Raw genomic sequence first — 13,172 nt, 5'->3', positions numbered from 1 at the left:
CTGTAGTCCAAATCTGGATCCCCCTGTCCTCCACATGGACCCGGGCTCCCCCTCTGTCATGCTTTTCAGTTTATTCCACGTCTCCTGTTGCCCGCGTGGATGAGAGCAGCTTTCTAAAACTGCAAGAGTGTGATTCGCGCAGGGGTTTGGGGGTTTGTTTTGCTGGCTGACTTTCAAAGAAGAGCTCCACTGTATCAGTGGTTTGAGCTCCGCATCGCAGTGAGAATAAAAATACCTAAAATACAAGAAAAAAAAAAACAAAATAAAAGCCCGGGTAGTTTTTCCTGTAGTTTTTTTTTTTTTTTTTTACCCAGGCTAATTTAGCATTGCTGCTGTGGCTCCATGTAAACACACAGCAGATATAGATAATGACTAAAAGGAAACAACAGCAGTGTGCCAGTGGAAAGGCTTTTTTCAGGAGTAGCACCAATAAAATCCCCTTTAAAAATGACGGGATAGATTCCTGTTCCGCCTCACCTTTCGCCACGGCGGCGCCATCCTTGGTGATCTCCCAGTCCACGTTCACGCTGGCGGCGCCCCAGGCGACCAGCGTGAAGTCCAAGCTGCTGTTGGCCACAGCCAGGGCGGGACAGCGCAGCTCCAGCCTCGGGGGGAGCACCACCGTCACCTCGCCGTGCGCGGAAGACTGGATATTAAATAGATATTCGAGATTTTTATTGTCATATACGTTGTAAGAATATGGTGAAAAAAAACCAAACAGTACAGGTGGGTGGTAAAATTATTGCACAAAAATTATTGAGGTTATAAATAAGAACTAAGAAAAAGAAATCCAGAGGAACCTCAGCTTACTAATTTAGTTCTTTTTTGACCCGTTCGTGAACCAAAATGTCCGCAAACTGTTTCCCGATGTAAATCCCAATGATCTGCTCTTTAGACCCCAAAAACACAGAGTTCTTTTGAAACTTTTTATGAGTTTATTCGTGGCACAAAAGAAAGGAATTAAAGATAACCTTAATTATTGCTGTGTTTCTGGTGTACTCTGTACTCTGCGTCCTCTTCGCTAAATTAGCAATAGTCAAGCCTTCTCGCATGAGACCCTCGCTAACGCTATCTCCAGCTAGCTGTCCTTCACTGATCCAAACTAACAATCACTTTTCTACTTTTTGTAAGACTTGAGACCTTTGCTTGGTTTACATAGTCGCCCCTGTAGCCACTCCAGCCGTCCGTAGAGAATTTTTGTCCTTCAGGATTGTACAGAACGTTGACTTAGCCACGTCATAGCACTTGGCGAGAACACCACTCTCACAGTTAGCTATTTCTTCCATATTCAGATCAACTGTAATCCTTAACTTCTTCTTAACACCACTAGCATTAGAACTCTACACTATATTGGGAGCCATAATGCAAACATAATAACAGGAAAACATAATTATGTAAACATTTCAGAGTAGCAAATGTGACTGCCGCTACGCTACAACACCAAAAAGCCTGTGAGTTTGTATACGGAGGAAGGTTCATAGGTCAATTCAAAATCTGACCAAAGACTACTTTACTGTATGTGTGTGTGCGTGCTCTTACCTCCTTGTGCAACGCCCACGCCGTCACGCTGACCGCGTACTGCCCAGGGAGTCCGTACTTGTACGTTGCGGCCGTGACCTCCGACCCCGTGGCGTTGACCCGTGGCGCGCCATCGCCGAAATCCCACGACAGCGTCACCGGGGCGACGGAGGAGGTTGCCGAAAAGTTGACGAGGTGGTGGACGCTCTGCGAGGGAAGCGGCCTCAAGGAGACGGAGAAGTCGACGGCGAAGACGTCTTTGGCCAGAGTCCACCCGCATTCCTGCACCCATGGAGGCACCGGTTCCAGTTCATTTTTTTTGGATGATATTTTGACGTTTCTAATATCATTTTTCCAAAGTTGAGTGTCAATCAATTTCTCCGCATGTAATGGACACACAGAGGAATCCAGAAGACGTTTCGTACAAACCCACAAAATAACAATTGAGTGCAAGTTAGCAGTAAAGTGCACTGGTATATTAAACAGTAAACATTAAACGCTGAGATAGGAAGTATAGAGCGCATACAGATACAAACTGCGGGAAAAACAGATTTCAGGACAGGATTGAAAAAAATCATAAATTCAGACCCTTTAAAATCAAATGTGACTCATTTCCTCCGTAGACAATTACAGTTGGCTGAGACGGACCGGGCTATTTCCTGGCGCCGTACCTTCATAACTTGGGGGTTGGTGCAAGCGGCCGACCACTGGGACTCGCTGATGAAGTTGGGCTCGGAGTTGGTGCTGCAGAGGCATTCCCGCCGCGCCCCCAGGCCGCCGTAGCGGTGCGAGGCGGCGAAGCACAGGCTGTTGCACTGCTGCCGCGTGAAGTTGCCCGGCGTGGAGGAGCTGAAGATGACCAGCTCGCTCCGGCCCCCGCCGCCGCTGCTGGTGTCCTCAAGGCAGGCGGCGTAATTCAGACCTGGACCAGGAGAGTCCTTTCTTATTAATCTCTTTATCCTGCTTTTAACTTCTAAAAGTTGATATCTTACAAAGACATTTATGCCTCAAGAAGAGCAATACAGTCGATTCAAAGTCGATTGGGGACGATTTGATGGATTTTAAAAAAAGCGGGGTTAGGCTCTAACTTAGGTTTAGTCAAAAAAGTGTAGCATTTTTTGGAACTTACATTTAGCATTGCATTGCAGCATTACGTGTGTAGCAAGTATGCCGTTCGTACGCCGCTGTAAACCAATTAATTTCTTTCCATTCTCTTTTATGACATTTTTTTATACATTATTTGTTATTTGTACAACTTCATTTTTCATATTGAAAAGCAGGTACCAGACACAAGGGGCTGGAATGGCTTAAGAGCCGTTTGTACATTTTGAAAAGCGGAGCAGCATTCATTCCATCCCTAACTTAAGTTTCGCCATAAAGCGTAGCAAAGTGTGGAGGTTACATTTAGTAATGCATTGTAGCATTAAGTGTGTAGCCAGTAAGTTAAATTAAGGGATAGAAATACTTCAGGGTAAATACACTTAATAAGAAAAGCAGTTTATTTCTTTGCATTCTCTTTCATTATGATTTTTTATTTTTTATTTGTTTGTGTTCAAATTTAAAAACAGATAAAAAAAAGCCGGGGGCTTGAACGGATTACCAGCATTTCAATTCATTTTAATATGGAAATTGAATTTGATATATGGGCTCCATCACAAAACCAAATAAACTCAAAAGTCAAGGTATTACTATATGACCAATGTTCCCTCTTATTTTCCATATGTCTGGGCATACAGACAACCTCGCTGAGCAAACTGAGGACCGCTGTAAGCAACATTAGATGTGCATGTTGTGGCCGCACATCAGTATCACACCTGGGATCATAGCTTCCATTTAGTCCATATTTTTGCTGCTTTGCTGCATGTTTTGCAGAGCAGACCTTTCTCACTCGAAAAAGCAAAATTCTCATCCAGTTTCACCGCTTGTTCTTCTATTTGCATTCCAACTTTAAAGTACCACATTTGTTTTTTACTTTAGTTTGGTGAGTGGACGAATCACATTCCCTCCCCGCTTATTTCACCATGATAAGGGGTTAGCATGTTAGCATTAGCGTCACTTAACTCCACCACACTGTTATTATTGTTATATAGCGTGTGTGGGCAGAGCACGTGCACAAGTACTGTCAATACTGTGACTGGCTGTGTGGTGTTATTGCATCGTATCAAATGATTGGCTGGACACCTGTCACTCACTGAGTTACACAGCAAAATGATACAGGAAAAAATGTTACATATCTAGTTCATTTGCAGTGCGCTCACTGCACTGGATTGTGCGCTATTGTGCAGCTGTGCAGCTTAGAGGGAACATTGTGTATGACTACTATCTTTTTTTATTATCAATAATCAAAATTCTCAGGGTAGGAACCCAAAAGTGAATTTCTTTCTTATTTGTTTATCATTTTCTATTTACTGAAGCCGTACTCATTTTGTGTGTGAGTGTGTGTGAGTGTGTGGCAGGTACCGCATGTGAGCACGCTAACGTTGAGCAGGGGCTGGTCGCGCAGCTCGGGAGGGTTTTTGCACAGCATGGCGTCCGGGCGTCGCACCCGCACCCCTCTCTCCTGGAGCCAGCTGACCAGACGGAACAGCTTGCAGTCGCATTCGAAGGGGTTGCTGCTCAGGTCGCTGCGGGAGAGGGGAGTGTGAATGAAAGCCCTGCTCCGATTGGTCAGGCCGCTGCAAGGCGCCGCGTGATTGGCAGAAGTTCGAGCGGATCGAAAAACAACAAAAACAAAACCCGGAGCTCGCTCGGCCATGCTCAGGAGGCGGAGCTACGCCCCAATCACAGGAAGACTTATTAAAGTATAACTAGCGTTACTTGATTCCCCGATGCAATCGGGGGTGGCGCCCCCTGCTGGCCGGATGACTCACATCTGTGTCAAATTGCAGAGGTTGTCGCAGATCCTTTCCTCGATGGTGGAGATCCGGTTGTTGCTCAAATCGCTGGCGAGAACGGAAGCAGATGACGTGCGATGAGAAAAACATGAGAAAGTTCTGGATTTCTTTTTTTTGTCCCGCTCGCATCTGCGGCCATTACTGCCTGCCGAGCTTTGTGTCAAATTTTTGCCACGCCGGAGGAGTCAGCAAACAGGAAGTGAGGGAGCGGCACGTGAACTTTCTCTTCACGTGTGACATGCTTTGTTTTGTTTTTTTTTATTTTATTTTTTTTATAAATGCTTCTTATCCCTCCCTCCTTCTCCATCCATCCACCCAGAAGGCTACATAATGGAGTCGTTGTGCGGTGGTTTTTGGACGGATACGATGGAAACCGCCTCCGCCGTCGACACACACACACACACACACACACACACACACACACACACACACACACACACACACACACACACACACACACACACTCACACACACACGAACACGCGCTCGAAGCGCTGCTGGACGGGTGGAAGGAATAAGGTAATGGATGAACAGATGGAGGGAGGGAGGGGGGCCCTGGAGCAGTAAGCTATAATTGAACTTAATCGTGCTTTGATTGGTGTGTGTGTGTGTGTGTGTGTGTGTGTGTGTGTGTGTGTTTAAATGCTTTCCAGTCCAACTAAGTTACTCCTGGGATTTTTGCCTCCTTAAATCCAGACTAAACCAAGCCTTTTTCTCTCAACTGATGTCTTTTTCATCTCCCTCCTCCTCTCCTCTTTTTCTACTCCCACCTTCCCTTCTTCTCCATCCCTCTCTTTTTCCTTTCTGTCTTTTTGCATCCTATCGTCCCATCTTTTCCCTCCTTCTCTCCTCCCTCCATCACACCCTCTGTTGTTTTACTCACAGGACTGACAAAGGTCCGCAGCAGAAGACTCCTCTGGGCAGGATGCTTATCCTGTTCCCTTGTAGATACCTGAGCGAGAGAGAGATGGAGGGATGAGTCGTGTGTGTGTGTGTGTGTGTGTGTGTGTGTGTGTGTGTTTGTGCGTGCTTCCAGGTGACAACAATGACTCACAGCTCTCTCAGGTCAGTGTGGCGCTCTAGCAGGCTCGTATCCAGGGAGGAGATGAGGTTCTTGGACAGGTCTCTGTATAAGAAATACAAAACATTAGAATCTGCCCGAGGGTGAAACCATGGCAACCACACACACACACACCATCTCACGAGGCGACTCCATTCGTTTGCCGAATGTGCTCGTGGCAGAACGAGCAGGGGAGAGGAAACGGAGCGTCGCGCTCAAAGCTGGTATTTGGACGAGCACCGTCCCAGACGGTCCGCCCCGGATTAACGCCGGGTTTTTAAAATCCCAAATTAAGATGCGGCGTCGCCTCGTCTCGATTCAGAGATCCGCCGGAGGTCGCTACCGCGGATGAGCGAGGGGAATAGCAAAACAAAGTGAAGCTTTTTAAACTGCTGGGAAACACACACACACACACACACTAATTTGGGGTATTGATAATAAGCTAATAGTAGTTACTTATAGCAGCTAATTCTTCCAACAGTGTCTTCTAAAGTCCTCCAGACAAGCAGAGGCTTATTCAGTTTTACTTGCAATTCAGCCATCGTTTTGAAAAATTTGCTCTGCAAAACAAAATAAAACAACTCCCACCCGACGATGAAACCAAACAACCTTGGCTTTTGTCGAGAACACTCAAATGAAACTGAAATTTTATCCCGACGATCAGTTCAGGATTCAACAATGAGAGCTGGGTACATTACGGGACGGAAGGTAAATGAAGCACATGGCAGAGGAGAGACGGATTTCCACGGGAGAATTTTTTAAAAGAAAAGGAGGCAATCCCGAGAGTCCCAAGGGTGAGAGGCGGGGCTTAAATCTGTCAATCACACCTTCGCCTATTCACACACATATTGTCGCGATGCAAGGTGCACACTAGACCGCCGGGAGCGATTCAGTGTTAGGAATCGAACCGACAACCTTCCAATTGCCACCCAAACTGGGAACCTTGTGGATGCTAATCACCTCCATGCTAATCCCCCTAGTGGCCAAACTGCGGAACTGCAGTTGTGAGTCATGTGACGAGAGCACGTACTAGATTATTTTCTTTCATTTTTTTTTTTTTTGAAAGGACGTGTCTACATGTTCCTTGTTTGGATCCCTGCAGAGCCAAAAGTCCCGTCGACCATGAGAACCAGATCCGAACCCTCTTGTCGCCATTACAGCAAACACGAAGTTGCTGCGTTAGAAAAAATAATAATAAGAGGAAATAAGAGCGAGCCTTCGGAGCCGGGATGTGTGCTGTGACAGAGAAAGTGGAAGGGAATTCCCCCTGGGGTTTTAGACAACGCCGCCGCCGCAGAGGGGAAGCTAATCAACGGAGATGAAACTTCTCGGATGAGTCACATGGAACACTGGCAGATGGCGGCGGGCGGCACGTGAGCTGCAGAAGGTGAACGCCATCCGTGGAAACGGTAAGAAGCCCAAGTAACAAGTGGATACATCTTTGTGGAACATCCTGAGGATCTAAACTGTGCATGGACGTGCAAAAACATGGAAGTTTTTGTTGTTTTTATATTAGGAGGGTCCTTCGAATCCAGCCTGGTCACCTGTCAATCACTTCTGCAGAGGCAGCCATCTTCAGTCAACCTCCTGACTGTTCCTTTGGACTGCAGGAGGAGAACTCGGAGGAACCCAAGCAGGAGAACATGAAGAGAGCCCAGGCAGGAGAACCTGGAGGAACCTGGGCAGGAGAAGATGGAGGAACCTAAGCAAGAGATCCGGAAAGAACCAAGGCAGGAGAACATGGAGGAACCAAGTAGGAGAACATGGAGGAACCAAGTAGGAGAACATGGAGGAACCCAGGCAGGAGATCCTGGAAGAACCCAGGGAGGAGGACCTGAAGAGAACCAAGGCTGTAGATCATGGAGGAACCCAAGCAGGAGAACATGAAGAGAGCCTGGGCAGGAGAACCGGGAGGAACCTGGGCAGAAGAACATGAAGAGAGCCCAAGTAGGAGAACATGGAGGAACCAAGTAGGAGAACATGGAGGAACCCAGGCAGGAGATCCTGGAAGAACCCAGGGAGGAGGACCTGAAGAGAACCCAGGCTGTAGATCATGGAGGAACCCAAGCAGAAGAACATGAAGAGAGCCTGGGCAGGAGAACCGGGAGGAACCTGGGCAGAAGAACATGAAGAGAGCCCAAGTAGGAGAACATGGAGGAACCAAGGCAGGAGAACATGGAGGAACCCAGGCAGGAGATCCTGGAAGAACCCAGGGAGAAGAACTTGAAGAGAACCGAGGCAGGAGAATCTGGTTGTCCACTGGTAGCTGCCTTGATGAGGGAATTAATGGTGAGACGTCTCTAAATGTGGCCCTTTGATTGACAGCTGACCTCATCCAGGTCAAGCCCCGCCCCTCATCCCAACGACAGCTGGGATTGGTTGCCGCCCTCGTGCCATCGAGTACCCGCCGCTGCCGCAAAACGGCGCCAATCAGAAGCGGACAAATAAACCCAGCAGAGGGAAAAGAAGATTAGAAAAGGTCCCGTCGGTAGTTCGGTTTGAAATATTTAGAACGCCCTTGACCGGAGAAACGAGATAAAGGCATCACTCTCCCGCCGTTGAACTCAGGTGACGAACAAAGACATTTCTGCAAACCATCAGAAAATTACAGATCCATTATCATCAACCGAGAGTCGTCATATTATCACAGTAAAGGTCACCGTATTTGCAGACACGCCGCCTGAAACTTTCCCTCGCCAAGTTTCCTTTTTCATAAATCCTGATTTGAAAAAAAATAAACCCAACAACTAATTTCTGCCGTTTTTCTTCAATTATAAGATTTTATAGTTTCTGAGACGATTCTATAAATGAAGAGATCCAAGTTTTTAAACCAAATCCAGATGAAAACGAGGGTCAGAAAATCCCTTCTAGTAAAAAACAAAAAAAGACATAAAAATAAAAAGCATCGTAAAAAAAAAAAAACGCAGATCGTAGAACAATAGAACCATCAGCTCACGAGTAGTCGATCAAATAAAACGATGGTTGTTGTAATTTACTTGGTGTCAGTGAACGCAGCAGCTGCTCTCTGGCTTCGGCACGGTCACCGCGGTAACGGTGCCGGATTGACGACCTGTTAATCAAATCTTTTTCCCTTTTTTTTTTTTTTAAATGTCGGGATTAAGCCCCACTTAACTAAGGTGAGTCTAACCCCCCCAGCGGTCATCCTCAACTCCAGCAGAGGAAAAAGAGGAAGAAAATGAGACGCGCGCACACGTGCACGTGCACACACGCAAAAAAATTGGATGGCTTGGAGCTTCGCCGCCAAGACAAACGCAGAGCGGAGGGAGGAAGAGGAGTGTCTTCGGCCTCTTCTTTGCAGCAGCTGCACGTGAGAACTACGAAGAAGTGTGTCTGTGCATGTGTGTGTGTGTGTGTGTGTGTGTGTGTAGGACTGCGATGCTCTTGGCCCCGAGGACAAACACCAAACTGAAGAAGCCCGATTTTGTTTTTTCATTCTCAGTCATTTCACACTAATTACAAAAATTTAAACTGTCTATTTAAGTTTGACTGTATGGGAAGAACCCTCCTCCGCCTCCTCCTCCTCTTCCTCCCCTTCTCTCCCTCTCTCCATTCTGATCTGCGTCTTTGTGTGTGTGTGTGTGTGTGTGTGTGTGTGTGTGTGTGTGTGTGTGTGTGTGTGTGAACAGAGCGGACGCCCATTCCCAAAAGGAAACATCTGTACATTCCAGACGAGCTGTGTAAGATAGATGGGGACTGAACCGGAGAGAGAAAGAGAAACGGGGGAGAGAAAGAGAGAGAGAGAGAGAGAGAGAGAGAGGGAGAGATAAATGGAAAGAGAGAACGATATTTACAGAAACAAATGCTCGGAGATGAGAGACAGAGAGAAAAAAAGAGAGGACGACAGATAAACATAGAAAGGGGGAGAATTCTCCCTCCTCCTCTGGGAATCCAATCAGAAGGTAACCAGGAGCCCTTCCCTGACTAACACCTGTGTGCGTGTGTGTGTGTGTGTGTGTGTGTGTGTGTGTGTGTGTGTGTGAAGGTCACGGTTGCCGTGAACCCACCAGGATCCTGCAAAGGAGATCAGGTCGTAGCTAAGGTTAAGGTAAACGTTAAGGCAAGGGGAAGGTAAAGGTAAAGGCTAAAGTAAGGGGGCAGTGAAGGTTAAGGTAAGTGGAAGGGGTTTCTGAAAGAACGCCAGTGAATGAGGGTTTAAAAAAAAAAAACAAAAAAAAAAACTGTGTGTGTGCGTGTGTGTGTGTGTGTTCACAGCACGACCATGTAATGGGACCTTCACCGCCTCTATTAGCAAGAGGCTGCCGTTCTCCCAGCTACCTTTGGACACATGGAGTATTACTTTCAGACACACAGACACACACAGACACACACACACACACACACACACACACACACACACACGTGCGCGCTGGAGAGTCTGCAGCTATAGGCCCGCTCACAAACACCCACAGCACACATATGGTTCTATTTTACTAACGGTGTGGCCAATGATCTAACCGCTCCTTATAAGGCCCGTCTGGTGCCACTTCTTCTGAGCTGGAGGATGGGAACACACAAGCACGCGCGCACACACACACACACACACACAGTCTGACTCGCTCCGGCGGCGGGGATGATGGAGGAGAGTGGGCACCGGGGCTCAGGAAGGGAATATAAAGAGTTGAAACCAAAACGGCCAAAAAGGCTTCCAGAGATCCTGGAAGGAGGAGAGACGGAGGGGAAACTTCTTCTCAGGAAGCTCCTTCGCCTTTAGCGAAGCGTTCAACGATAAAGAGCCGCCGCGTGCTGTCGGTCCGGTCACCGGGGAGATGGGTGTCCGCCTTGGCGTGGCGGCGGCGCGGTCCAAGTCGCTGAGAGCGAGGGCAATGCTCCACTAACCCACTAAACACAGCTTTCCCTGTGGTCACTTTCATCCCTCCTCCTCTTCCTCGCTCCCTATTTTCCATTTCTCCGCTGTTTTTTTTTTTTGTTTATACTCGCAGAGTGGAGCTCTCCGAAGAGCGGAGGGGAGGGTGAGGAGATGATGGAGACCGGGTTAGAGGTAGGTGGGTCGGGCAGGTGAGGGGGGGGGGGGGTCCCCCGAAAACTCTTCGGGTACTTTCCCGCCTCTTGGAGGGGGCGGATGGAGAGTTTAGGTGGGTCACACTCTCCTTTTTCTCTCCTCTCCAGAACATTCTGTCCATTTTTCCAGCTGCTGCCGCCGCCGCCACTGTCTGCTTTCCAGCTGGAAAGTGTAGGGCAGCTGTGTGCAGCGGTTGAAAACTAACACACACACACACACACACACACACACACACACACACACACACACACACTTCCGAGGACATGCTGTCGATGCATGCGGGGGACTCCAGCCTACAAAACAAAACCGTGGCGATGCCGCTGCCTTACACGCTGTAAACATCACGTGGAATTGAGTGTTAAAATCAAAAGAGAAAAACTAAAAATCGTGTGATACCTTAAACGCTCGCGACTCTTGAAACGATGTAAGTTTAAGGTGGTAAGAGAAGCGGACGGGAGGAGCTCCGGAAACCAGAGAAAAGGGTGAGACGGCGTTTTGAAAAAAGGGCTAAAATGATTTAATCAGACTTGAAAAAAAGGAGGTGTTGTTCATTTGCTGACTAGCTTGAAACAAACAAACACCCGCTGTACAAACTGAACCCGTTGCATTTAATCTGAAAAAAAAAAGTCCCATTTGGATAAAAAAAACGTGGAAAATGAATCCTGGGAGGGGCCGGCAGCTCCGGCTGAGGTTTACATTCCACGCTCACGTGTGAGCCTTTGGCCTAATATCCCAGCCTATGCGGGATTCAAAATAAAAAATTACAAAAACGTGGCCGGGACAAGGACTCCGGGTCCGACGAAAAACCGAAAACCGAGGTGACTGACGGGAACGCTCATTGGCGCCGTCGCCTGAGGGCAAGAACGGTTCTCCTTCCCGGGCTCGCCGTCCAAAAAAAACGCCAGTAGCTTGATGGAGAACTCTTAAACGGTAGGTGTGAACGAGACGGTGAATGCTTGGACGTCTCCATACGTGGGGCCTGTGACTGACGGCCGACCCGTCCAGGTTAAACCCGCAGATCCACCTTGAAATGAGAGAGGGAATAAATCTCGCTCGGAATCCATCGGGCCGGAGGCGGGTTTTGACCTGGACCAGACAGCTGTCAATCACACGGCACGTTCACGCCTGCTTCGAGTCTTCAGCGGATCTACCGGATGTTTTTGGACGGCGGGAGGAAGACGGGGAACCCCGAGAGGAACGGGGAGAGCGCAGAGACCACAAGCCAGTTGGAACCCAACCGGGAACTTTCTTGCTGTGAGGTTAAGTGTGCCGAATTGTGTTTGGTTGTCAACAAATCCATCTGAAATAGTCATTTCGGCTCATAAAGCTGAAAATATATTTACGATAATTCGCATTTTTCGTTTGTGCTGGAGTTTGCAACTGGAGCGCTGATAAAACGACATTTATTCAATCATTATCTACACGTTTTCGGGTTTCGGGAGGAGAGCGGCGACGGCCCCGTCGTCTTCTCCTGCTTCTCTCCCCCGTTTCGTTCCTCGCTTTCCCGTTTCCCGACCTGGAATGCCTGCGCGCGCCGTCGAGTGATGTCAGCAGTTACTGTCGCCACGGAAACACAACAAACTCCCCGACATATGGTCAGTACATCGGAGCTAACCTTCCCCACTTTTCATTTACGTAAGTGTGCAGTGTTTTTGTGCGTGCGGTTGCGAATGATAGCCGAGTGCGGGGGAGGAGAGGAGGCGCGGAGATGGAGAACTTATGAGAAAGAGAGATTACCTCGGCCCGGGCGTCCAAGCGCAAACATATAACCGGCTCTTCTCATTATAAAACTGTTTTCTTTAAAAAAAGCGATCGCCTGGTACCGTCTCTTTCTACTCGTCTTCGTTTCGTGACCATGGTAACGCCCGTCGATCGAGGGCGGCCACAGGTGAGTTAGCGGTAAAGCTACCTGTTTGACTTTGTCTCCGCTTTAATTAAATACATTTTCTGTAAACGGGAACGGTTCTTGTTTTAGAGTTGAGCCGCCGAACTGGCCTTTGCAATGTTTCAGGAACCTGCCGCCGAACTTTCTCCGCCTGGGAAAAAGGCGTAAAATGTAAACAGATGTCAGCGTGACACGGGTAGAAGCACAGCTAAGAGGAGAAGAATCTCCGCTGATACCTTTGAGATCAACGTCCGGATGCGGAAAAAAACATGGTCAGGATGATCGGTATAGACGATCGGCTGCGGTTTTGAGGGCAGGATCTACATCGCCGTGTTTGGTCAAAATCCCTCCCATCCGATTGGCCGACTGAATTGGATTCCTGGTACGCGGAAAGGTCAAATCCCAAGAAACCTCTTAAATTTTTCCACGGTTCCCTTCCCAGCGCTTACCACTGAGACACCGGAAGAACCCGCCAGCCAAACAAACCTGCATCTTAAAGAGGAGACGGCAGCAATACATCAACCAAACTCTCCTTCTCCGCCTGAAGGGGAAAAAAAAAAAACAAAAAAAAAAAAAGAAAACACACCGGAACGGCACGGACAACAGAAATGACGCGTCATGTTCTGTGACAACGCCTTGCAGCGACCGCGGCGGTCGCCTTGCCATTGGTGTTTTTCCACCGGCTTACTAGCAGTTCGGCGGTACGTTTGTCATATTCAACCTCCCCCTCCAGCACACGCACACACACTTACACACGCACACACACACACCATT

At 48.1% G+C, this 13,172-nt stretch overlaps 1 protein-coding gene across 1 annotated transcript in view; it reads right to left on the bottom strand.

The window, feature by feature from the left end:
* The window catches only part of pkd1a (polycystic kidney disease 1a), a 49,491-nt gene that overhangs the window by 32,555 nt on the left and 3,764 nt on the right, over positions 1 to 13,172 (bottom strand). Inside the window, exons 2-8 of the mRNA XM_086142892.1 lie at positions 5,467 to 5,538; positions 5,296 to 5,364; positions 4,389 to 4,460; positions 3,979 to 4,142; positions 2,190 to 2,440; positions 1,540 to 1,800; positions 478 to 646 (exon numbers count right to left, since the gene is read on the bottom strand). Coding sequence (XP_085999018.1) covers positions 478 to 646; positions 1,540 to 1,800; positions 2,190 to 2,440; positions 3,979 to 4,142; positions 4,389 to 4,460; positions 5,296 to 5,364; positions 5,467 to 5,538 — 1,058 coding nt within the window. The remainder of the gene's footprint in view (positions 1 to 477; positions 647 to 1,539; positions 1,801 to 2,189; positions 2,441 to 3,978; positions 4,143 to 4,388; positions 4,461 to 5,295; positions 5,365 to 5,466; positions 5,539 to 13,172) is intronic.

This window comes from Fistularia commersonii, chromosome 35 (genome assembly GCF_037954325.1).
Source record: "Fistularia commersonii isolate RoL2024-O1a breed Wild chromosome 35, RoL_Fcom_v1.0, whole genome shotgun sequence".
In the NCBI taxonomy this organism is placed as follows: domain Eukaryota; kingdom Metazoa; phylum Chordata; class Actinopteri; order Syngnathiformes; family Fistulariidae; genus Fistularia; species Fistularia commersonii.
Note: the sequence above shows the minus strand (reverse complement) of the source record. Positions and strands in the feature narration are given on the sequence as shown.